Source organism: Dermochelys coriacea, chromosome 9 (assembly GCF_009764565.3).
Source record: "Dermochelys coriacea isolate rDerCor1 chromosome 9, rDerCor1.pri.v4, whole genome shotgun sequence".
NCBI classification, from domain to species: Eukaryota; Metazoa; Chordata; order Testudines; family Dermochelyidae; genus Dermochelys; species Dermochelys coriacea.
In genome coordinates, this window is record NC_050076.1 from 103,994,158 (window position 1) to 104,017,900 (window position 23,743).

Below are 23,743 nucleotides of genomic sequence, written 5' to 3' on the forward strand. Positions count from 1 at the left end.
TGTGTCACTCAGGGGTGTGAAAAATCCACCCCCGTGGCTATGCAGTTAAACCGACCTAACTCCTGGTGTAGACAGCGCGAGATTGACAGGAGAATTCTCCCATCAATCCAACTACCACCTCTTGAGGAGGTGGATTACCTACGCCAACAGGAGAACCCCTGCTGTCTGCATAGGTGGTACCTTCATTGACGTGCTACAGCCACTCAGCTGCCGCAGAACAGCTGTGTCACTGCGGCGTTTTAGATGTAGCCAAGCCCCCAGTAGAAAGCATCATTACCTGACTACTCTGAAATGAGGCTGATCTTTTCAATCTAGATAATTGCCCACATCAAAAAATGACTACACAATTTGGGATAAGAGCTTACAGTTTTGCTCCCTTGCTCAGAGGAGGCCACGGACAGGAAGAGCAGCAAAGTGCTGCCGATCAGGATCTGGGATTGAAATGGGCTGGCTCATTGTTGCTTGGAGAGCTGGTACTTGTCTTTTTTTAAGAGTTTGCATCTGCTCCTAAATCTGAACATCTGTTTTAAAAAACTGAGCCTCCAGCTCTGGTAGTTGCCGAGAAAACCTTGCAATTGTGATCCAAGTGTAACTGACCAAGTGTGCATTCCTGTCAGTGTGCAGACAGCCTGCAATGGCTCTGGAAGGAATGTGCTGTCCCGTTTATCTCACTGTGACTATAATTTAAATGTCACCATTGTTAACTATGTCACTGCTGATCAAAACATGCAAGAGAGGGATGAGTATATTCTGAAAAATTACACAATCTCGCGTGAGTTCCTCAAAGAGGCAGGGCTTAATTTGTGGGAGGACCTTGGGAAAGTACCACTACATTTTTCCCCTCCACCTTGACTGCTGATCAGGATGGATCACTGGGAACAATTGACTAAGCCTTACAACATGCTTGTTTCATAAGTAAATATCACTATCTGCATTTTCATAGATTCCAAGGCCAGAAGGGACACTGCGATCACCCAGTCTGACCTCCTCTATAGCACAAGCCATGGAACTGCCCAAACGAATTCCTAGAGCAAAGCTTTTAGAAAAACATCTGACCTTGATTTAAGACTTGTCAGGGACGGCGAATCCCCATCTTACATATGGGAAAGATGAAGCATAGTGAGATATGCCTGCACTTGCACAGCAAGTCAGTGGCAGAACCAATAACCCAGGAGGCCTGTCTCCTGGGAAACTGTAATGCTGAAAGAAACTGAGGAGTGAAAATAAACAGCATATCAGACATGAGATCGCAATTCAGTATGCCGGCAAATATTTGGTTTGAATATGCAGATACATCACATCATGGGACAGGAGATGGAGTAGTCCCTCCCTGCATGTCTGCTGTGCGATTGCACCTGGAGAGTGGCGTCTGAAAGATTACTGACAAACTGAAATGAGCTCAGAGCAGGTCTACGATACAGACTTTTATCTGTATAACGACGTCTCCCAGTGGTGTGAAAAATCCATCCCCGCGCGCGACGTAATTGCAATCCCCGTGTGGACAGCGCTATGTTGCGGGGAGAGCTTCTTCCCTCCAGAGCTACTGCCTCTCAGGGTGACGGAGAATTAACTACACCTCTCCCGTCTTCCCTGAAGTGCGCCAGTGGTACCGCCACGTTAGCACCGTACATGAAGACAAGCCCGCAGATGAGAGCAACAGCTTCTTAGAGGGAAGGATTGATTTAGGGAGCAACATTAATGAGGGGATGGCTATTAGTGAGGATGGGCAAGGATGGCATGCATAGCCTCTGTTTGCCAGAAGCTGGGAATGGGCAACGGGATGGATCACTTGATGATGACCTGTTCTGTTCACTCCCTCTGGGGCACCAGGCACTGGCCACTGTAAGAAGACAAGATACTGGGCTGGATGGACCTTTGGTCTGACCCAGTCTGGCGGTTCTTATGGAATCCCCATGCTATGGAGCCTATAGGTATGTTTACGCTGCAGCTCGGAGAGAGCTCCCAAGCTCGGGTAGACAGACTTGCACTAGCTCTATGTGAGCTAGCATGCTAAAAACACCAGTGTGGACATTGTGGCACCCAAGTCCAAGCCTGCCTGACCTCTGGGTCTAAGCTTTGGTGGCGAGCCTGAGCCACCGCCAGTGGCCAGACACACACTCAGCTGCAGTGTAGACATGCCTGGTAAGGCCCCTCTGGGGAATGCAGGTTTCCCCCTGTAGTGGGCATTTGGGGGCAGGTGAGGGTGAGAAGGGGAGTGGCAGGGGCATTCTTGCACCGCAGTGCTTGTGTGTTGTAATCACTGCTTGGGGGGTGGAACCAGCAACTGCTGACCAGAGGAATGGCATCCCCACTGCCCTCCGCCCCCGGGGGTTGCATTAGTGAAAAGTGAAGCTGGATGCAAGTTAAGCTGCATAAGTGAGACTTTATTAAACCCTGTGCACTGCTCTGTGTGTGTGGCTTGCCTTGCTTCCAGCCTAGCTCCTCACACACATGCTTTCCTGATGGCCCCTCCATAACAGCCCTCCAGGGAACATGGCCCTCTGACTCCAGTTCCACTGATCACGGTACAGGGCTAACAATATTGCTGACCCCAGGATGAATCTGGTCCTCAATCAGCATCATGTACCCAACAGAGTCAGAGGCATGCTAACCAAGGAGGGAAAGGAAGACTGTGGTGTGGGGCTAGGGGATATAGAACTGGGCAAATAATTTCTTCTGGGTGAAATCCACCCCTGTTCAGAGGGCCAGTCAGAGGCAGACTTAAGGTGTTGGAATGTCTTGTAGTGTGGAGGAACAGGTTTTCCCCCCTCTGAATAGCTGGATATTCAGTATTCAGACTTTGGAATATGTGCTTTGTTGGTTTGTTAAATTACATGGTATCTCTTCTGTTCCCCAGCTGGCTGCCTAATGCAACTAACCAACATACTGTTGCATGAAGTTTGAATATTGCAATCAAATCTAAAATTTGAAATTCATTTTTGGTGATTATCCACATGTCCAGGCATGATGGGGATGTTCCCAGTGTGTGTTGGGCCAGAATTAGGGTGTGTGAAGCTCGAGCATTACAAGATGGGGGAAGGGGAATGCAAAAGAGCCCTGGACTCATCTACGTTGAAATTTATGTTTGAAGTAAAGGAAAATGTTGGCACGGTTTGCTCATTCCTAACAAGGAGCAGGATGGAACTGAGACAGGGAACTATTGGGCTGAAAGTCAGGGTCCGTGTGAAATGTCTGAGGTCCAGGGAAGGGAAGAAAGCCCTGCAGCTTGGGACGTTTAATATTAGAGTGAACGAAGCACCCGGAAAATAAGAGGGAAGGTCTTGGTCTTCCATTCCCACGTGAGGCACCACCTTGTTCCCTGTAACCATCAGGGGACTAGTGGTATTGGTTCCATATAGGCCTCCCTTGCTCAGAGCTCTGCCAGTGGCCCAGGGAAGAGTGTGTGTTCTTTACTGGGCTATATACCGACACTGATGACTGCCCCCTTCTTTACATAATGGGCTGCCTCACCTCTAATTTGATCACCTCCCCTGCATTTTAACAGGATACCATAGTATCATGCTTCGTTTGTTCTTTGTTATTATCCTGCTCACACCTTCCGAGGCTTTGACAAAATGAGATCCACTGTAGAAGAGTATCTGTGCTCCCAGCCCCTCTGCCAGGCACCAGGCTTGAGCCAGCGCTCTGTAAGGGTCTGCCTTTACCATGGAGCCTGTCCCTGTGGTAGCTCCATATTGCGATAACCGCTCCCCCCACCACCCCGAGTTTCAGAGCCTGGGTCAGCTGACCCAGGCTAGTGGGGCTTGGGCTGCGGGGCTGTCAAATTTCAGTGTAGATCTTTGAGCTCGGGCTGGAGCCTGAGCTCTGAGACCCTCCCCACATCACAGGGTCTCCAAGGCTGGGCTTCAGTCCGAGCCCAGACTCCACACTGCAAGTTTATAGCCCCGCAGCATGAACCCAAGTCAGCTGATCCGGGCCAGCCGCAGCCGGGCCACAGGTCTTTTACTGCGATGTAGATGTACCTTAGCGCCTAGCACTGTGGGTATGCATGTGCTTGCCGTGTGCTGCGCCAGCTCAGTGCTCATCGTGTCGCTCACGAAGAGCACAGCCTCAGCTGGGTGGCGAAGGCTTGGACGGGTTTATTGTCAGCAAAGTCCGGTCCTAGTGCCCGGCTCAATGGTTACAGATATGCTAACACACGGACGCCCCTTACAACGGACTGGCTCCCGTCAGCAGCGGGACTTTCTGCTGCCTTCTCGGCCGGACAAAGGTGCTCCTCTGGTGGCTTCTCTCTTATACATAGATACAAACAACTTGCGTACCACACTCCTGCCGTGGTTAGTTACCAACCTACACCTGGTACCTGTGGGTTCGTATAAAACATCTCTGTCCATGAGTCTGTCCTCCTGTCTTTGTCTTGGCCGGGGTCGGTGTGTCCCTGTACAATACCCACAAAAGTGTTTACATGGATACCTAGTACTTAGGGGTGTCTGTGTCTTAGTGACACTCGCTGTGCCTCTGTCAGTTCATGTGCCAGACAGCAAACTTGTAAGCAAGTGTCTGCTTTAGGACGGGGCCTGCCATTTGCTCAGAGCCTCGCTTTTTGCTGACTTTGGTTCAGGTCTGATACCAGGCCCAGTGCTCCAGGCTCTCTCTGATCACTGATGGGCTGTGTGCCCTGTCACGGTGGCCAAGGTCTAGCAGTGTGAGTCTGTCGCCTCGCAAGTATGCCCTGCTTATTTTTAGACTCTGACTTTCAGGCCAGAAGGGACCATCATGATCATCTAGTCTGACCTCCTGCACATTGCAGGCCACAGAACCTCACCCACCCACTCCTGTAGCAAACCCCTAACCTCTGGCTGAGTTACCGATGTCCTCAAATCATTAAAGACTTTAAGTTACAGAGAATCCACCATTTACTCTAGTTTAAACCAGCAAGTGATCCATGCCCCATGCTGGGGTGGAAAGTGCAACCCCTCCCCAGGGTCTCTGACCTGAGGGAAAATTCCTTCTCACCCACAAATATGGCAATCAGTTAGATCCTGAGCATGTGCATGAGACCCAGCAGCCAGACACCTGGGAATGCATTCTCTGTCATAACTCAGAGCCCTCCCCATCTAGTGTCCCTCTCCAGCCATCAAAGATATTTGCTAATAGCAGTTGTGGAAGGACCATAGGTCATTGTACACAGTCTCACCGTACCATCCCCTCCATAAACTTATCAAGCTCAGTCTTGAAACAGATTTTTGGCCTCCACTGCTCCCCTTAGAAGGCTGTTCCAGAACTTTTCTAAGAGTCAGAAATCTTTATCTAATTTCAGGCCTAAACTTGATGGCCAGTTTATATCCATTTGTTCCTGTGCCAGCATTGGCCCTTAACTTACATAACTTCTCTCCCTCCCTGGTATTTATCCCTCCGACGTATTTATAGAGCACAATCGTATCTCCCTTCAGCCTTTGTTTGGTTAGGCTAAACAACCCAAGCTCCTTAAGTCTTCTCTCATAAGGTAGGTTTTCCATTCCTCTGATCATCCTAGCAGCCCTTCTCTGTACCTGTTCCAGTTTAAATTCTTCTTTCTTAAACATGGTAGACCAGAATTGTACACAGTATTCCAGATGAGGTCTCACCAGTGCTTCATATAATGATAATAGCACTTCTCTATCTCTACCTCACCTGATGCACCCTAGGATTCAATTACCCTTTTTTCATGGACACATCACATGGGCAGCTCATACTCATGCTGTGATCTACCAGTGCACCCAGGTCTTTCTCCTCCTCTGTTGCTTCCAGCTGATACATCCCCAGTCTATAGCAAAAATTCATGTGGTTAGTCTCTAGGTGCATGATCCTGCATTTTGTACAAATACATTTCAATCCATTTCTAGTTTTCAGGGTTGTCCATGTCGTAGTAAGTATGCCTTGCTTATTCTTGGACAGGTTGAGATTGATATTTTGCAGTGATATCTCTGTAGCCGTTTGCCATCCTCGGTCCATGACAATGAGAGGTTATTGGTCTTTGCTTGGTCTATGTACATTGGCCCTCAATGAGGGTGAGAGGTTGGCAAGGACTTCTGTGTACTTGTGTTTTTTGGGTGTGCGTGTGTATGTGTGGTGTTTCTCTGTGATCATGAGTTTGGGCATAGTTGTATCTGTGGGGTGCTGGGATTTAATGCAGGATGATGCTAGAGAAGTGTTTGGGATAAGCACAGAGAACACCGTGTGTCAGAAATAAGATTCCCAACTACCAACTCTGGACACTTGATAAACTGAAATGAGACTGTGGGCCAAGTGAGGGGGGCTGCCCAGCTCCAAAGGTTTCCTGAACCCAATGGCTTCAGAGAGAGAGTGGCATGTGAAGGAGAGGCAGAGCAAAGATCTGACCCAGTTTTCTGAGTTTTGTATAGGTCAGTGTGATGGGAAAGGGAGGAGAAGGTGGGTAAATTGTGTCTGTGGGAGAGCCCAGAGTAAGGGAGATGAGACCCTTAAGATGGAGCCTTTAGCCCCAGCAAAGGGCTTTACTCTGTGCACCGGAATCAATTCGCCACCTGTGGTGGAAGGAAACCGTTGTTTAACAGCTGCACAGCAATGCAGCACAGCTGCTTGGAGCCATACATATCCTCTATTCAACTGAAAGTTCACGGGGAATTTGGAGTAGCAGCAAAGAATGTAATGACCTGAGCCAGAGTTTAGCTGGCACATGGGTCTAGCACCACTACTTCCTGTAGAAGTCTAATTTTGTCCTTAGAAGTCTCCAGTCCAAGACTGTGCTGTGCAGAGGAGATAGTAGGCCCTGATGTTGTGGCTGAACATCTTGGCGGTAGATCAAGGAGCCAGATAAGTTTTTTCGTGCAGCTTGCTTGTGACATAAAGTAGAGTTGCAGAAGGCAGCATAGACAAGGCATGGCACAGGCACCTCCTCAGACATAGAGACAGAGGGGGAGAGCCAGAACCTGCCACTTGTGCTCAGAGGAGAGAGTTTTTTCTAACACATCCCAAGGGAGATGTGCTGCTGATCTGCAATGATTACAGCTCATCTTGTAGTCTGATTCCAGGGCAGGGCATGTGTTTTAATAGTTGGTAAAACTGCCACCATATTTTCCCTGACTGTGCCCAGAATTGCCCCTGGTGACACAGGCATGACATCCAGGAAGCTATCAGCAGTACCTGAACAAGATGGGACCACCCACGGGTGTCAGATGCTCCTGTGTGAATATTGCCCTGGAAAGAGTTGGAAAGGTTAATGAGTCTGAACAGTGGGACTTATGTAAATAGGCTGCAAAACTAGACTTGAAAGACATGACATCTGCGAGGCCTGGAAATGCCACTTCCGGAGCCCTGTACAGATGTGATCAGAGCTCCAAGTAATGGGAACTGAAGTTACTGTTTCCAGCCCAAATTGAAAATAGACTGAGTAGAGTACAGAGAAGCACACAGGCCTCCAAGGGCATAGGAATCTGCTGGGGTCCATTCTGTGCTATGATCAAAGCTTCCTGTTTTGAAACCACAGCCAGGACCTGGTGATGTCACTTAGCGCCAGTAGCTCCTCAGGAGATGCTCACGGGGGCACTGCATCAGGCAGTCTTCAAGTCTCTGCCTCTGATCTCCACATTTACGTCTGGAATCATTCCTCAACTTCCACATGATCCTACTGTCACTAGCCTTTGCCAGCCCAGCTCCCGCTCAATTTAGTAAACCGCGTTTTTGTTCGAAGTCATGGCCCAGAGGGAGTGGTTCTGAAGCAGCCAGTTTCCCCAGGATCATCAGTAATTAGTGCCATTTCGTTACTCTGCAGCCCTCCACAGTGGTAGTTTGTGGTAAGAGATTTTCTCTTTCTAGACGGCAGCCTAGTTTCCACGCATTGGATGATTTGGATCATGCACCTGTTTTTCTCTGTCCTTTTTACTGAAGGCATTGGGTAGCTATGCAAAGATCAACTGCATAATGAATCTTCACCCATCAGGGAATTCTGGATGTCATTTGTGAAGATATGAAAGAGCAAACATGACAGCACTGAATCATAGGGCAGTGCATTCTGTGCAATACGCCACAGACTTTTCTGACCATCTCGATAGAGAAATGTCTATTCTCATTCTCAACCTGACCATCTTGCTATTTCTCAAAATTCTTGCCAATTTCAGTAGAAGTGCACATTGGTTCACAGTGTCATAAGCAGCAGACAGATCAGCAAACACAACCACTGTAAACTCACGGGCTTCAAAACTATCTTCGATGTATTAAGTTAGGTTCACAACTTGGCCACAACATGAACAGCCTGAGCAGAAACTGGATTGGTCACTGTCAGCTGCTCTTCCACTATTGATTCCATTCTACCATTATCGTCTGCTCATATAGCTTATAGGTCGAGCAGAATAAAGCTTTTGGGTGGTAACTCTTTGCAGAGTTAGGGTCTTTATGTGGTTTGAGCAGTGCAACCACCTTCACTTGTCTTCACAGCCTGGGTGATTCTATGTCGAGCTGCTCATTGTGGACTTTGCTGTCTCTGAGGAGTGAGCGCCGTTCCTGCTTGATTTGCTTTGTCCTGGCCAAAACAGACAAAAGGCCAGCTGAGCAGGAATCGGCCAGACCAATATAAATGATCACTGAAGGACTCGGTGGGACTTCCCCTTTAAGGGGAGATGGGGCCAGCCACATCTGTGCCATAATGAATTAGCTGTTTCCCAGCGTGAGGGGGTAGGCCCAAGGAGAGGCAGGTGATAGCCTGATGGACAGCTGGACCTTAGAAAGGGCTGAGCGAGGTGAGTGCAACGTGGCTGTTGGAAAAGCTGGCTTGCTCATGTGTTCCTCTGGAAGGCCCTGAGCCAGGGTCTGAGCGGAAAGGCTACACCAGGGGAACAAGGGGAGAAAGACAGAGACTCTCAAAGGTAGCACAGAAAAGGTTGGGAATAGTGGGCTGAAAGAACCTTTGTTTTTTTGGAGATTTCTTGTGTTGTGCCTTGGCTGGACGGTGAAGACATCTCCACAAGTGCCTAGTGTGTGGACAGCTGAGGAGACACATTTTGGGGAGCGCCTGCAATGCAATGTTTGGCCAGCAGAGGGTGCTATAGTGTGGCCATATCCACTTACACTGCCCCTGCACTTGGCAGCTCTAATTGAGTTCACAAAGCAATCCGCTTGTTCCTACTATACCTGAAAGTTAAATAAATTCTCCCTTTGGGCAGCTCTCAGTAGTATGGTTTAATCTGTGGCTTCTATTCAGTCCATAATGGACTATTTCCTTGTTCTCTTACCGCTGGGTCTGTCCCTCTCCTCCTTTAGAGCACTCCTGGGTTTCTCCGATTCTCACGTACAAGTAGAACACAAAACGTATTCAGTCATCCTGTGAGAGTGTGGGCTAGGAGCTGGAGCACTGGCCTGGGCCTTGGGAAAACTGGGCTCTAGTCCTGACTCTTCCACTGGCCCGCTGGGTGACCCTGGGCAAGTCACTTCCCGTCTCTGTGCTTGTCTTCTTGTGCGTAAGATGTGGACAGTGATGCTGACCTGCTTTGGAAAGCACTTTGAGATCTGCGGGGAAGGTCTCTGTAGAAGAGCTGGGTGGTGGTGTATTACTGTTGAGGTAAAATGGTTTCTGAAGGGTCTAACAAAATTATGTTTTGGTAAAAGACCCTCCTCCCCCCTGGGACCTCAATCTTGTCCTCACTACGCCAACAAACACAGTCTCCCTTTGAACCCAGGGGGACGTTCCCTTTTCCATCTTTCTGTCAACATAGCTTTTATTATAGCTACTGCTGCAGCAAGGGGACTTAGTAAGCTGCACGCCCTTGCATCTGACCTCCCTTTCACAGGACAGAGTGGTCATTCGTTCTTTATCCAGAGTTTGTGCCCAGGGTGGGAACTGACTTTCATCTAATCAAACCTTGACTCTGCCAGTAATCTTTCCCAGACTTTACTCTCACCCTAAGGACTGGAGGATGGTGGATGCTAAGAGGGCATTAGTCTTTTATTTAAATAGGTCAAAATAACGTAGAAATTCACCAAGATTTTCTGTTTTATGGAGACAGTCACAAGGGCCAGGGCATTACATCTCAGTGCCTGTCCAAGTGGATCGGACTCTGAACTGTCACCAAAGTCCCTTATACCCAAGGGACTCAAAACCCTTTCAGCCAGGGATAAGGCAAACTCTGACTTTTTTGAGACTTATCCCAATAGATCTGTAGGGTGCTCCTTGGAGCTCAATCCACACAGTTACCAGACACCACTCAGTAGACACTGTATCTAGATCACATGCGCAGTGTGGCAGAGTGGTACTACAGTCTCTCATTAGTCCTCCTTCTCCTGCCATCCTGGGGAGGATGCATTGCCTGCTAAGCTCCCACAAGTGGCTGTGTACGGAGGCCATTGGAAGAAGAAATGGAGAATACTCACCAGAAATTTGAGTTTCTTCGAAAGAAGCCTCTACAGATCCATGCTCCCTGCTCAGCCTCCCCACACCTCAGAGTCCTGTTACCATCTGCTGGGCTCCAGGCATGCAGTGAAAGGAGCAGAAGTGATTGGAGCACGGTGCTCCCATTCATAGCCCTGTTCCTGGACAATTAAAAGCCACAACAGTGCTGCTTCAGGCACTACTGTTGCTAGAGGTTCCCACCAGCCCAGCTGCACCCAATAGTGGGAACGTGCAGAGTGTTCCAGCAGGTGCTACGTAACATAACCTTTCCTGACTTCATTAACTTCATCCTGCCACTACAGACTCTCTGGAGCAAGCTGGTGTCTCTGCTCCACATGCTGAGAGCCTGAGTGTCTTCCTGAAGCATGTGAACACATTTACTCCCACCCCTCAATAGGACTGCAAGAACCAGCAGCAACAAATCAAAACCTCATGGGGTCCATTCCCCCAAGAAAAGAGGTGCACCCATTCCTGTTTCCAATGAGTGAGACATGGCGGGTTGGGGAATAGTGATGGAGCCTCCCAGGCACTGCCCGGAACATGTCTGAAAAGCCTTTACGTTAAAAGGAATTAGAGGTGTGAAAGGGAGCTTTTACCCTCCCTCCCTTGTCGCACCACGAGCGGAAGGAGCCAGACACAGGGAATGAGCCATGAGCATGGCCGCGCTACTGCCTCATCCCCACGGAGGAGATTTAAAGGAGGATGCCAAGTAAATGGAAATGATTCTGTGAATCTGCAGCTCTGTGCAAGTAAATTACCCCCTGCTTCCTTTCTGCTTCAGCATGGCTGGTACCAGGCAATTACAATCATTATCTGCTAGAGCGGTATTGAGTGGTGACAGCAACCAGACCCTTCTCCTTCCCCTTCTGCCATCACAGCCATTCTCCTCCTGTCCACCATCACATGAGCTCGTACTTCTCAACTTGCCAAGGCCCAGACACTAGGCAGAATGTGGTGACGGGGATCTGAAACAAGGCAGATAAGAAAATGAACCCAGAAGGAAATAGGAATGACATGAAGTTTTCTTCCCCATGTAAATAACATTTACTCCGGCCTCTTTAACGCTCATGATTCAGGGTTTCAGATTTTAGTAATTTTATTACCTTGAAACTGAGCTAATAAGGTGCATTTGGGATGTTGGTGAATGTGTCCCTCTAGAAATGCGTGCTGTTCTTACTCTAGTTAAATCGCAGAGCAGGGAAACTACTGCTGAACAATGCTGTGGCTATTTGGTTGCATCTTTCAGCAATTTTGCTTTGGCTGAATTCATACCCCTTTTGAGTTTGCTTTCCATGAATCTTGTGTTGAGCAAGTTTATTGGCAAGAATGTCACAGAAACAGGGAATCTGAGAGAATAGGCATAGGATGTGAATTTTTAACCTTGAACGCAACTGTTCATGTGCATCCAATCAGGGAACAGAATCCATAAAACGTGACCTGTGAATCCAGTCAAAAATAACCAACACCTCTCAGATTTTGGATCTGAAGTATTTGCAGCAAGCTGTTTGTGCACAATCTATGGGCTGTCAATTAATCACTAATAAAAAACAAACAAAAAGCATGTAAACTGCTCACAGGCCATTTCTGGACAACAACAAAAGAGTCTAGGAACATAGGAACTGCCAGCTTGAATTGGACCCAAGGTCCATCTAGTCCCTTGTTTTATCTCTGACAACAACCAGCACCAGATGCTTAAGAGGAAAAGCGTAGGAACCCCGCAGTAACAGATGTGGGGTAAACTGGTCTCCTCACAGGCCTCATTCTAGTCTCTAATAGTAAGATAGATACTGGCTTAACCCTTAAGCCTGAAGTCTTAATATCCCTTCCACACTTTTTGTTATAATTAATGACAACTAAGGATATTTTTGTGATCCATATAAATGTCCAGTTGCTTTATGAACCTTACGAGGTTATTGGTCTCAATAACGTCCTGTGGCCATGAGTTCCACTGTCTAATTCACATTGTGTGAAAAGGTATTTCCTTGTTTCAGTTTTGAATTTACCCCCTTTTGACTTTATTGAATGTCCCCTTGTTCTTTTGTTAAGAGAAAGTGAGAACAAAAAGCTCCCAAATCTTCCTTCTCTAGACCATTTATTATTTTATATGCTTCTATCATGTCACCTCTTATTAGTCTCCTGGCTAGCTAAACAATTGCAGTCTTTCCAATCTATCCTTCTCTGAACTCCACGCCCCCCCCCCCCGCTGTATCCTTCTGAGTGGGGTGACCAGCACTGCACACACTGTCCAGGTAAGAGAATACCATTCAGTTAAGTAATGGCATTATAATACTTCCTCCAGTTTCCATCCCATTCCTGATACTTCCTAACATCTCTTTTGACCAGCTAAATTAGTGGAATAAATTACTTTCTGAATTACTTACTCCACCATATTAACTAGTTTGTTAGTAAAGCATTTGGAAGGTGTAAGCTGCAAGCTAAGTGTTATGTATAAATCTTTTTAAAATTGATTAATCCACTTTATTTACCTCAATAATATCCTGCAGCAGTGAGTTCCAGAGGTTAGTTATGCTGCAGAACAAAAAAAAAAAATTTCATTGTTTTAAATGTGCTGCCATTAAAGTCACACAAGAGAGAACCAAGATGACAAAGGAACTCTGGGCTTTGGATCGGGCCCAAAGAAAGAAGCGTTTGGCTTAATTTTAGGAGGGGATTATGTTTGCGATTTTCAGCTTCAGAGCCATGGATATGGGGCCTGATTCTCAGTATTAAGATGCAGGGCTGGGTTTACACCTTATGTGCCCCTAGGCACAGTATCTTCAGCACCACCCCCTACAACGGACCTTTGTGTTGCTCACCGTTTGACAGGTAAGGTGCTCCTAGGATGCCAGCGCCCCTAGGCACATGCCTGCTATGCCTCATTGGAAATCCGGCCCTGGCGGTGTGGAAGGGAACGCGGCACCTGCCCAAAGCAAGAAGTGAATCTCTGTGAGCTGGCAGGGGGTGTAACACGTGGTCTCTCTTTCCCCAGGTAAACGGCAGTGATGGCATGTTTAAATACGAGGAGATTGTCCTGGAGAGGGTAAGTGCGATGTTGGCGCTTTCCAAAGCGGTCTCGCTCTGAATGCTGTGGGTCACCAGGTGGGTTTGCTTATGCAGGAGCAGAGCACCAGCACAGGCTGACCACACACGGGTTGAAAAGCAGGATTTTCCTGTGCACTACACAGTCCCCCCAGCAATCTCCCACTCATTCACCCAGCTGGCCGCCTGATGCTTGCATCCCGTGTGCCTGTATGCATGCGAGTCACACACACACACACACACACACACACACACGTCTGCTCATGCACAAGTAGGTGGAATCTCTGTCTCCCACACACACAGACGCACACGCATGCACAAGATGGAGAGTAGCTAGGGTCAGAAATCTGCAAACAGGCACATGAAGTCAGCTGTACCCTTTTCTGCCCTGTCAGCTCGTTGCGTATCACTTCAAAGTATTAATCACGATGATATTAACCAGCAGAGACAAGTTTTTCTAGTAAACTGGGTTGGAACGGGAGGAATTTCTGCCTGGGCCTTCTCCTCGTCTCTCTGTGAGCTACTGATGGTGCAGGGCTGATGGCATATACTGTACAGACAAGAGCTAAAACTAGCTCCCACACAGGATCTTGTTATGAGGGTGAGCTGGGACTTTCAGCAGAACATGTCTCTGCCACACATTCATTCCTTGCATCCTCTGCGCGGGTGAGTCAGGCATTGCTCCAGGCCCTGCGTGGGAGGGCAAGTGCCCCATCCTGGAGCCTGTGTTCCGGCAAGCAAGGGAGCAGACTTTCCCTGTAACGCCCAGATGAGCAGTGACAGTGGAGAGAGGCTGTCCTTCAGCAAGGCAGGAAGAGGGCTCCCTCAGGACTGGGCAGGCTCAAGGGAGACCGGTTTTCTCAGCTCCCTAGAGTGTCGAACAAAGAGCCAGAATCTGCCCTCAGACATACAGGCAGCTCTGCTGAAGGCCATGGGATCTGCACACCGAGGCCAGGATGCTGAGCTCTATAGCACGGTTGTGTTAAACTGCCCCCTTCCTACACCATGAGGGGCTCACCCCAGGCTCCAAGAGCATAAGGATAAGGGCTGAGCCCCTGCCTCCCCCCCAGCAGAATGATATGTTGCATGTGAGAAAGCAAGTGGCTTATTTTGATGGGTGCTTTTGGAGCCAAGGTGGCCAGGGTGCCAGCCTTTGCAGGTCTCTGCACCACAGACCAATGACAAAATGTCCTGGTACTCCAGGGTACCAGCTAACCCCCTTTCTTCCAACCACCATTTGCCCAGGGGTCCCTGCGTTCAGGTAAAGCTGGGTTTTGCTCAGGTTTTCTGGCATGTCATGGCCTGAGAAGACATACTGGCATTCCGATATCCTGTAGGGTCAGGAATGCATAGGACATCGCTTCAGGACGTCACCACACAGACTAGAAAGCCACTCCTGGCTCTGTGGTAAAGCTGGTGAATGCCAGGCTCAGGTTGGCCAGGACAGCAACAGCTTTATGGCCATTGTTTCATTTGCACGGCACCTTCTGGCAACAGCAGCCATGTGGGTTTCAGCCCATGGGCCCAGGCAGTCCCAGTGTTCACACACAGAGTGGCTGGAGTTCACACCTCAATAGTGAGAGGACAGTGAGATTTTCTTGCAGATGGGTATCCAGCTGACTCCAGGGTAAAGGGATACCCTCTGGTTATTCCCTTGTAGAGACCTTGACTTCCCTGCTCTACCACTTCTCACGAGGGATGCGCACAGGGGCACACTAATGTGAGCAGAGCGACACTAATTCGTACAAGTGCCAAGGCAAATCCCATTTTGAGTCCTCTAGAAACATAATCACCTTGGAGAACTCGTATTGGTCTCTTTAGCCTGTAGATCCAGCAAGGCCAGAGGCTATTCTAGGGCTGCCCATGGCAGTGACCAGTTTCCTGCGTTACCGAGCTACACCCCTGTGAGTCCATAGCAGAGGAAGACAAACCGTGTAACTCTGCTTTTCTTGTCCTACAGCCGTCTCCCTCTTCTCCTCCACTTTGTATCTTGGGGGGTTATCCAGGGACGGAGCCTCCATCCACCCACCCTTCCACAGCGCTTTATGGCTCGGGAGTGAGCTGCATGGATGTAGGTAGTGGCACTTCCAATTACACTGGAGTTAGGCTCCAAAGTGGAGCCACAGTACAGTAAGTAGGACCGGTCTGAGGTGATTTCCCCCTCCTCCACCATTGCAGAAATCTAGGAAGCATCTTTCTCACGGGCGGGAGCGACAGACTCTGCAAGCCCCCAAGAGCCCAGCACAGTTTAGCAGCCCCTGGGGCATACAAGCCCGCACACTGATCAGCAGGTGTTATCGCTCTGAGTGCCATTTTTGTCAGATTGTCAGTCTGGATGTAGCTGTATGGAGCACAAGAAACCCCCCCTTTTCCTGTACCGGCTACTGCCCACTCTTGGCCATGCTCAGAGGAGGGGTCAGACCCCCATGCATTGTGGAGCCTCTCCATAGCATTCCACAGAGTTGTCCCTGGAATGCTGCTGTCTCACCTCGGAGACATGGTAGGGGCAAGCAGGATCGCACTGAGATCAGGTCTGTTCCTCTCCAGCTGCACAGGGGGTCATGAAGGGCACCTGCTCCTACATCTCCCGAGCCCCCACCCATGAAGCCCCACAAGGATCCTTCTGTCTTTCCAACAGCTGTGAGAAGCCCCACTCGAGGAGATTATGAACAGTGTGGATTGAGGTGCCAGCCACACAGAGGCGACAGCAGCTTTACATCCCCTTCACAGCAGACAAATAACCCCAGCGCTCCAGGGGCCTGGTGAGATCAGCAACTGGCCAAAGCTTAGTCCTGGAGACGCATGGGTGGTGCTGGTCGGGAGAGGGAGGTACTGGGAACTCTCTGCCTCTACAGTGTTATCCTCCAGTGGGCCATCTGCCCTCCCACCAGGAAGACAGTCCACAGCTCTGGTGGCCACCTGGACCTGCAGTGCAGTTGAAAACCCAGATAACCAAGGGTGTGACAAGCACTCTTGACACCTGTAGCTAGCAAGAAGACTGCCCTGTTCTGCCGGATTCGGACCTAGCCCCAGGCACCACATATTGCTGACCTCACATGCTGATCGCTGTCACTCTAAGCTATTCTAGTACTAGGCTGGCTGCTTCAAAAGCTGCAGCCAGGTCAGAACACAGCAGGAGGTGAGTTGCTCTATAGGTTCTAGAGACCGAAGGACAGATCCTGCCCTGGGTTACCCAGGATTTATTGAGTATTGCTCAATCCTGTTCGCATGAAGTCCCTGACACAAGGCGATGTGAGCCCCATGAAGGGCGCCGCTACTCCAGCAATAGCCACAGAAGTTCTTCCCTAGCAAGAAGGGCGGGAGCTCTCAGGGAGTTTGTTTAGTAAGATTAAAAATCTCTCTCTACACAACAAGCCTGCAGCCCCTCAGAGAGCCGCCGTGCCTTGCGTGCTCCCCGGGGGCAGCCCTGGGGCAGGCTGGAGAGTTCTCTGTGCCTGCTGTTGTCTGGGCTACCAAAGGGAAGTGAAATGGTTCTAAGATATTTTATTGGAGCCAAGTTCTCAGCTCACAGTATGGGTTGCCCCATCATAGTTAGACGATTAATGGTTCAAGGCCTGGGACAATGATCCTATACCTTAGAGCAGCCTTCTCCTTTACTAGCACAGCTTCCCTGGGGAATGGACTCAAGACCGCAATGAAGGAGGCTCCGGGGGCTAGTAAAGCACTCTGCAGCTTTCCCAAGACTGACCATAAAGCTGCTGGAAGTCAGCCGAAAGGAGGGAGGGTAACCCCACAGCAGGAGAAGCAGCTTTTATTCTTCTGGAACCAAAGATTACCTGTCAAGTGCCTGCATGTCAGAGCCAGTTTCCATCCCACAGAACAGCAACCAGGAGCCTTTCAGAGCACAGCGGGGAGGAACATTTCAACACCTCCTGCACTACCTTGACATCCTACAAATAACTGGAAATCATATGCAAATGTTATTGTATAGAATTCAGCTGCTCTCCCCCCAAAATCTCTCTGCAAGCCAAGGGGAAACAGAGTGCCTTTTAAATTGGTCTAGAAAATCTACAATGTATGGAAGAGATTAATCTTTTCCAGAGTAACAGATTTTGCAGCTTCTATTCTCAGTGTAGGATGATACCCACATGAACAAGAGGAGTTTGTTCAGTTTTGGATTGATCTTCCTCAGTCAGATGGGCTAAGAAAAGCCAAATTTTATGGAAAATCTCAATTTTGTAATCCATGAGATTGCTAGATCACCTATCGTTCATAGATGGCATACCTCAATCCAGCCAACTCATGTTGGATTCCTTCTATTCATGCTGCACAGAAGCAGTCATTGCTTTTGGTTTTTATCCAGCATCTTGTGTAATTTTTAAACGGATTCAGCGTGTGACCTTGGCCAATTCACTTTGTTTCTCAATGTCTTAGTTTCTTCATCTGGGAAACGGGGTAGTCATGATATGGACACTTACCTCAGGGCTGTTTTGAGACAATGTCTATATAGTGCTTTGAACATGTTAAATCATAGAAGAATCATAGAAGGTTAGGGTTGGAAGAGACCTCAGGAGGTCATCTAGTCCAACCCCCTGCTCAAAACAGGACCAACCCCAGCTCAATCATCCCAGCCAGGGCTTTGTCAAGCCGGGCCTTAAAAACCTCTAAGGATGGAGATTCCACCACCTCCCTAGGTAACACATTCCAGTGCTTCACCACCCTCCTAGTGAAATAGTGTTTCCTAACATCCAACCTAAACCTCCCCCACTGCAACTTGAGACCATTACTCCTTGTTCTGTCATCTGCTACCAATGAGAACAGCCAAGCTCCATCCTCTTTGGAACCCCCCTTCAGGTAGTTGAAGGTTACTATCAAATGCCCCCTCACTCTTCTCTTCTGCAGACTAAACAAGCCATATGATGGGTTTGTTGTAATGTCATAGAAGTGTTCACTGCATGTTTGAAGAGCTGATACATTGGATTAACCCAGTTGTTTACAGTGGGGAGAAGAGGAGTCTCGGAGGACCACATCATGAAAACTAAAGAGCAACTGGTACAGCTCATGGAATCTCCAGGCAGCGGTTTGTCAGTGTTTGCAAACTCTCAGCTCCGGGGTTGTATTCAAAACCCTGGGCCCTATTCCACCTTACGTTTCTTGGCTTATTGGCATTCCCCAGATAAGGATCTATCTAGTCCTGTGAGTGTTCTTGTCCATCTCACCAGGTTTCTTCACAAGTGATTCTTCAAGCCCAGCTGTTTAAGGAGAGACTTCTAGCAGACAATGCCAGTGCTTGTCTGACATTGATGGGATCCATCTGAGGGGCTGACCACACAATCACCGCATTGATAGCCTCAGTTCTCTCGGGTCCTGGGCCACAGAGGTGACCCAGAGTCCGAGGTCTCCCTTGTGAGAAATTCACGAGAGGGCGAGACAAGATAGTCAGCCTTTCTGTGTGAGGAGAAAATACACTTTACCAAGGCAGAACAGCAAGACAAGGTGGTCTTGTCCACTTCACCCTGCATAGGAGAATAGAAACTTAATCCGAAGTCCTGTCACTAAACAAGGCTGCTGCAAGCAGGAGCCATGCTGCTGGGCTTTTGACAGAGGGATGGGGTCTGGGCAGCAGATGCCTTAGGCACTAGGATATGGCAGGGTGGGGTGCGGCATAAGTACCCCAGCTGGATGGTCAACACCGCCTACATGGTTTCTCACCAAGAAAGGACAATGCCCAAGACACTTAGTTTCAGTGTGTCAGAAAGGAGGACCCTGCATAATGCGATTCTGCACTGTCCCCCGCTCTCTTGCTCCAGGCCCATAATAGAGCTGTGTGTACACCTGGCCATTCCAGCGTTCTCTGTAACTCCTACTCCAACACAGAGACCGGGGACCCATTCGCACCAGTGTGCCTCAGGAATAACTCTGCCGAAGTCAGTAGTTACCCCAGTGTAAACTGGTGCATCTGAGAGAATCAGAGTCCAAAAATCACATTTCTGGAGTTCTTCAGGGAGTGCACACACTTTCCTCTGGACTTGAGAGAGCGACAGAGGGAGGCGTGGATGCCAGGGGAGGTCTCTGTTAGGTTTCTGCTCTAAAACCCTCTTGCCTAGCACTGGCTCTGTGCTGAGCCCCTGTGCAGGTGTTCTCTCCGGGGAGGCGCAGGAGATTCCCCATGTCATCGGATCAGACATGTTGGTACCTGCACAAGTCGTGGTTCTTTCCCCTGGCAGATATTGGGATCTACTCCTTGGAAGCTGGCACTGGTGGTAGCTTTACCCCGGCTCAGGCTGTCAGCAGCGACATGGCTCCTGGGAGGAAGAGCTCTGGCTCTGAGCATCTCCCATTCTGCTGCTCCACCTTCTCAGCACGCCTTGCTGGAGTATCCACACACCTCAGATCACGTGCATGAGCCTCTGTAAACCACTGTCCTCTCAGCCTGCCTGAGAGCCAGGGGGACCTGGATGAACCCAGATTCTGCAGAGTTGCTGGTCTGAGAGGGGTTCGCTGGCATGGCACCATCAGAGCGGGGAGGGCGGTGCCCTAATTCAGCCTCTGGCCTGGGGTGTGTACAAGCACCAAGGGAGCAAGTTCCCTCCTCAGAAAGTCTCCTTGTGTTTTGCTTTTCCTCAGGGTAACTCTGGCCTTGGCTTCAGCATTGCAGGGGGAATTGATAATCCCCATGTTCCTGATGATCCAGGGATTTTTATCACGAAAATCATCCCTGGTGGAGCTGCAGCGATGGATGGCCGCCTAGGGTGAGTATCCGAAAACTGCTGTCCCGGCCTGAGCATGATGCAATGGGGTCACGTGGTAGCTCGATGTGGCTTTAATGCTGCACAGGTCGGTGTTCCCGGCGCTCGCTTTTCAAGCCCAGCAGATAGGCAGACTTGAAGCACAGGGTTAGTGCACAGGGCTTTCCAGCCATGCGGAACTGGCTCTCCCATGCAATGAGTTGGCGAGTCTCAGCTGAGTCTCATAGACTCGTAGACTTTAAGGTCAGAAGGGACCATTATGATCATCTAGTCTGACCTACTGCACAACGCAGGCCACAGATTCTCACCCACCCACTCCTGTAACAAACCTCTCACCTCTGTCTGAGCTACTGAAGTCTTCAAATCATGGTTTAAAGACTTCAGGGTGCAGAGAATCCTCCAACAAGTGACCCATGCCCCAAGCTGCAGGGGAAGGCGAAAAACCCCCAGGGCCTCTGCCAATCTGCCCTAAAGGAAAATTCCTTCCCGACCCCAAATATGGCGATCAGCTGAACCCTGAGCATGTGGGCAAGATTCACCAGCCAGATACCCAGGAAAGAATTCTCTGTAGTAACTCAGATCCCACCCCATCTAACATCCCATCACAGGCCATTGGGCCTATTTACCACTAATAGTCAAAGATCAATTAATTGCCAAAATCATGTTATCCCATCACACCATCTCTTCCATACACTTATCGAGCTTAAACTTGAAGCCAGATAGGTCTTTTGCCCCCACTGCTTCCCTTGGAAGGCTGTTCCAGAACTTCACTCCTCTGATGGTTAGCAACCTTCATCAGAGAATTTGTTCACATGGTTTGGTATGTTTGACAGTGTCTCCTCAGGGGAGATCCCTGCCAGGAACAGCAGGGAGCCTATGTGTCAGGACTGGGGGGTTCTGGGGGGAAGCCGGGAGCTGCAGGTTGAAACTGGGAGGCATCGCCAGAGGTCTGTATATGCGGTGCTGTTGAGTAGCAGGGGTGGTGCTGGGAGGACAAGGAGAGGGGCTGAATCCCTCGTGGGGAGAATGGGGTGATGGGCCATGTTGAGGGTGATTTTGGACAAGAGAATTTGGGGACTGGTTTCTTTGCCTATTCTCTTTATCTCCCCCTTTACCACCAATGAGTCATCAGACCCCCTGTCCCCTCTGTCCATGTCAGGGATCTGCCATGCTTCCCCCTCCCCCAGCTGAGGGGGGTCTCTCTCACCCCTCTGTCATGCTGAAGGATCCTCTTCCCACAGGATCCCCCACTCATTGCAGGTGGCGCCTCCTCCTGGCCGCTCTGGGGATTAGCTCTTTCCAGGTCTGAGACCCCCTTTTGCTGCTCGCTCTCTCCCTCTCTGTGGCTCAGGTCTCTATGCCTGTCTCCCCCTTCCAGGGTATCAAAGTCTTTCCTTACCAGCAGGTTTAGGCAGTCTTCCCATTCACTGCCCCATGGTGCCACTTCCCCAGTGAAACCCGCGCCTGCCCTCTGCTCCAGATTCCAGCTCAGGGACCATCTGATCAGCAGCCAAGGTCTGCACCATCCTGAGCTTTGCTGCCTTTTCGCTGAGACTTTCTTGCCCCTTCTGGCTCCCCACACCAGGTGTGCCAGCCCTAACTCCCTCCCCCCAGGAAGTGACTGTAGACTGTTTCCCTGCAGCCTCTCTCTGCTGTCGGCTCCCTAGCTTTCTAGAAGCCCCACCTGCTCCTGCACAGGTGAGCTTCCTCTAATTAGGGCTTTCTTCTCAGCCTGATAGGTTAATTGGCCCACCTGCCTTCCATTAACCCCTTTGAAGCAAGTGTGGGGTGAACACCCCATCACAGACCCCTCTCCACCCACCTCCTGTTAAGTGGCTGGGCTTGGCATGAGAGTGTCCATACTGTAGTCCTGTCCACAAGCTCAGTATCCTGATTCAGCATCTCTGGGGCTGAGTTGGATGGAAGGAGAGAGAACTGTGTTCTCAGTGGAGTTCACGGGGGTCTGGATGGAGATTTGTGGCCTAAGCCAAGGTGTGGAGGGGTCAGAGGAGATTGGAGGGCAGTGGATTCAGGGGAACTCCCAGGAGATTCCCCAGAGACTTGAGGCAAGAGCTGTCTAAACACCGTAATGAGAGCATCCAGGGGGTCAGCCAATGATGTGTGTGCTGCTTGCAGGGTGAACGACTGCGTCCTGCGGGTGAACGAGGTGGATGTCTCTGAGGTGGTGCACAGCAAGGCAGTGGAGGCACTGAAGGAAGCAGGCCCGGTGGTTCGACTTGTGGTGCGTCGGAGGCAGCCCCCACCTGAGACTATAATGGAAGTTAACCTGATGAAAGGACCCAAAGGTGAAATCTCTTAAATGGCCACGGTAGCGTAACCCAGCTCCTGCGACTGGGACAGAAATGGCCTGGGGGGCAGTGGGTCAGGACTGAGGGACAGCAGCAAGCTGTGTGGGGCCAGGGAAATCATGGTTCAGGGTCTGGGCAGCACAGGGTTCCCTGCGCCAGTTGAACAGATGTGTGGTTATAGCAACACTTGGTAGTCAGAGCGTACTGGACTCTCCATGTTCCCTGATTGCTCAGGGACCAGAGCCCACCACCCTTTCCATCTGCTCCATGTGCTTAGCCAAGCCCAAGTAACAGGTCACCAACAGGAGGAGCTGCATGAAAGCGTGGGCGGAGGAGCAAGGTGAGTGACCCACTGGCGTTGTAAATTCCCCGCGTCCCAGGCAGGTGTTTTCCACTCACCATCTATTGGCTTTTCAGTCTCCTCTCATTGCCTCTTGTGTTCCCCTCAGGACTAGGCTTCAGCATCGCAGGTGGAATCGGAAACCAGCACATCCCAGGAGACAACAGCATCTACATCACCAAGATCATTGAGGGAGGGGCTGCCCAGAAGGACGGCCGGCTGCAGATTGGGGACCGGCTGCTGGCGGTGAGCGCACGCACCTTCCTCTGGGCTCTAGAGAGCGACAGAGGGAGGTGGGGATGCCAGGTCTCTGTGAGGTATCTGCTCTAAAGCCCTCTCTGCCTAGCACTGGCTCTTGCTCCATATACAGCCTAGGCTTCCCATTGCTCCAGTGCCCTTTCTCCCCACCAGAAGTGCACTAGCTCTCCTTCCCAAGGCCTGGGCACCCAGGGTTATATTGGGGCACCCCCTTGAGCAATGAGCAGGAGTTGTTAGTTTGCACTCACTGATAATTAGATTGCCATAATGACAAAGTCCCACCAGCTGGATTCCTATCAGGGCAATGGAGAAGGGACAGGGGAGAGCTTGTCCCAGAACAGACCAATGGGTAGTGGCTGCTTTGCATCACCAGGGTGACACAAAGCAGCCTGAGTGAGCTGGTGAATGTGGCCTGCTGGATGTAGGATTGTTCCCGGTTGTTACTATCACTGTTTGCTGACATGGTGAATGTCCCGGCAGGGCTGGGGCCGGGGGCCCTGAGTGAATTCCCAGATATGACATTAATGACATGCCTGAGATTTGATGTGCACTGAAGTCAGGGAGTGGCTTCCCCAGCTCCCCATGGCTGGGAAGGGACCGCACTTTGGACACTGAATAAACAAAGGATGATCATGTTCCTGTATTTTGGGATAGTGGCTGTGTGGTGCAGTGAAATGAGTGACATGCATACCCGGAGAGGGTATAACTGGCATTGTAAGGAGGA

At 50.0% G+C, this 23,743-nt stretch overlaps 1 protein-coding gene and 1 long non-coding RNA gene across 9 annotated transcripts in view; one reads left to right on the forward strand and one right to left on the reverse strand.

Moving 5' to 3' along the window:
* The window catches only part of DLG3 (discs large MAGUK scaffold protein 3), a 185,115-nt gene that overhangs the window by 93,961 nt on the left and 67,411 nt on the right, over positions 1-23,743 (forward strand). For all 8 annotated transcript variants that reach the window (XM_038415195.2, XM_038415196.2, XM_038415197.2 and 5 more), the window contains 4 exons: positions 13,353-13,403; positions 19,991-20,115; positions 22,249-22,418; positions 22,871-23,007. In XM_038415195.2, the coding sequence (XP_038271123.1) occupies positions 13,353-13,403; positions 19,991-20,115; positions 22,249-22,418; positions 22,871-23,007 (483 nt within the window). The remainder of the gene's footprint in view (positions 1-13,352; positions 13,404-19,990; positions 20,116-22,248; positions 22,419-22,870; positions 23,008-23,743) is intronic.
* On the reverse strand, positions 10,087-17,596 carry LOC119860965. Its single transcript, XR_006274473.1, has 4 exons — positions 17,200-17,596; positions 13,180-13,283; positions 12,850-12,892; positions 10,087-11,328 (listed from the first exon to the last, which is right to left on the reverse strand). It is a non-coding gene; the product is annotated as an uncharacterized LOC119860965 (long non-coding RNA).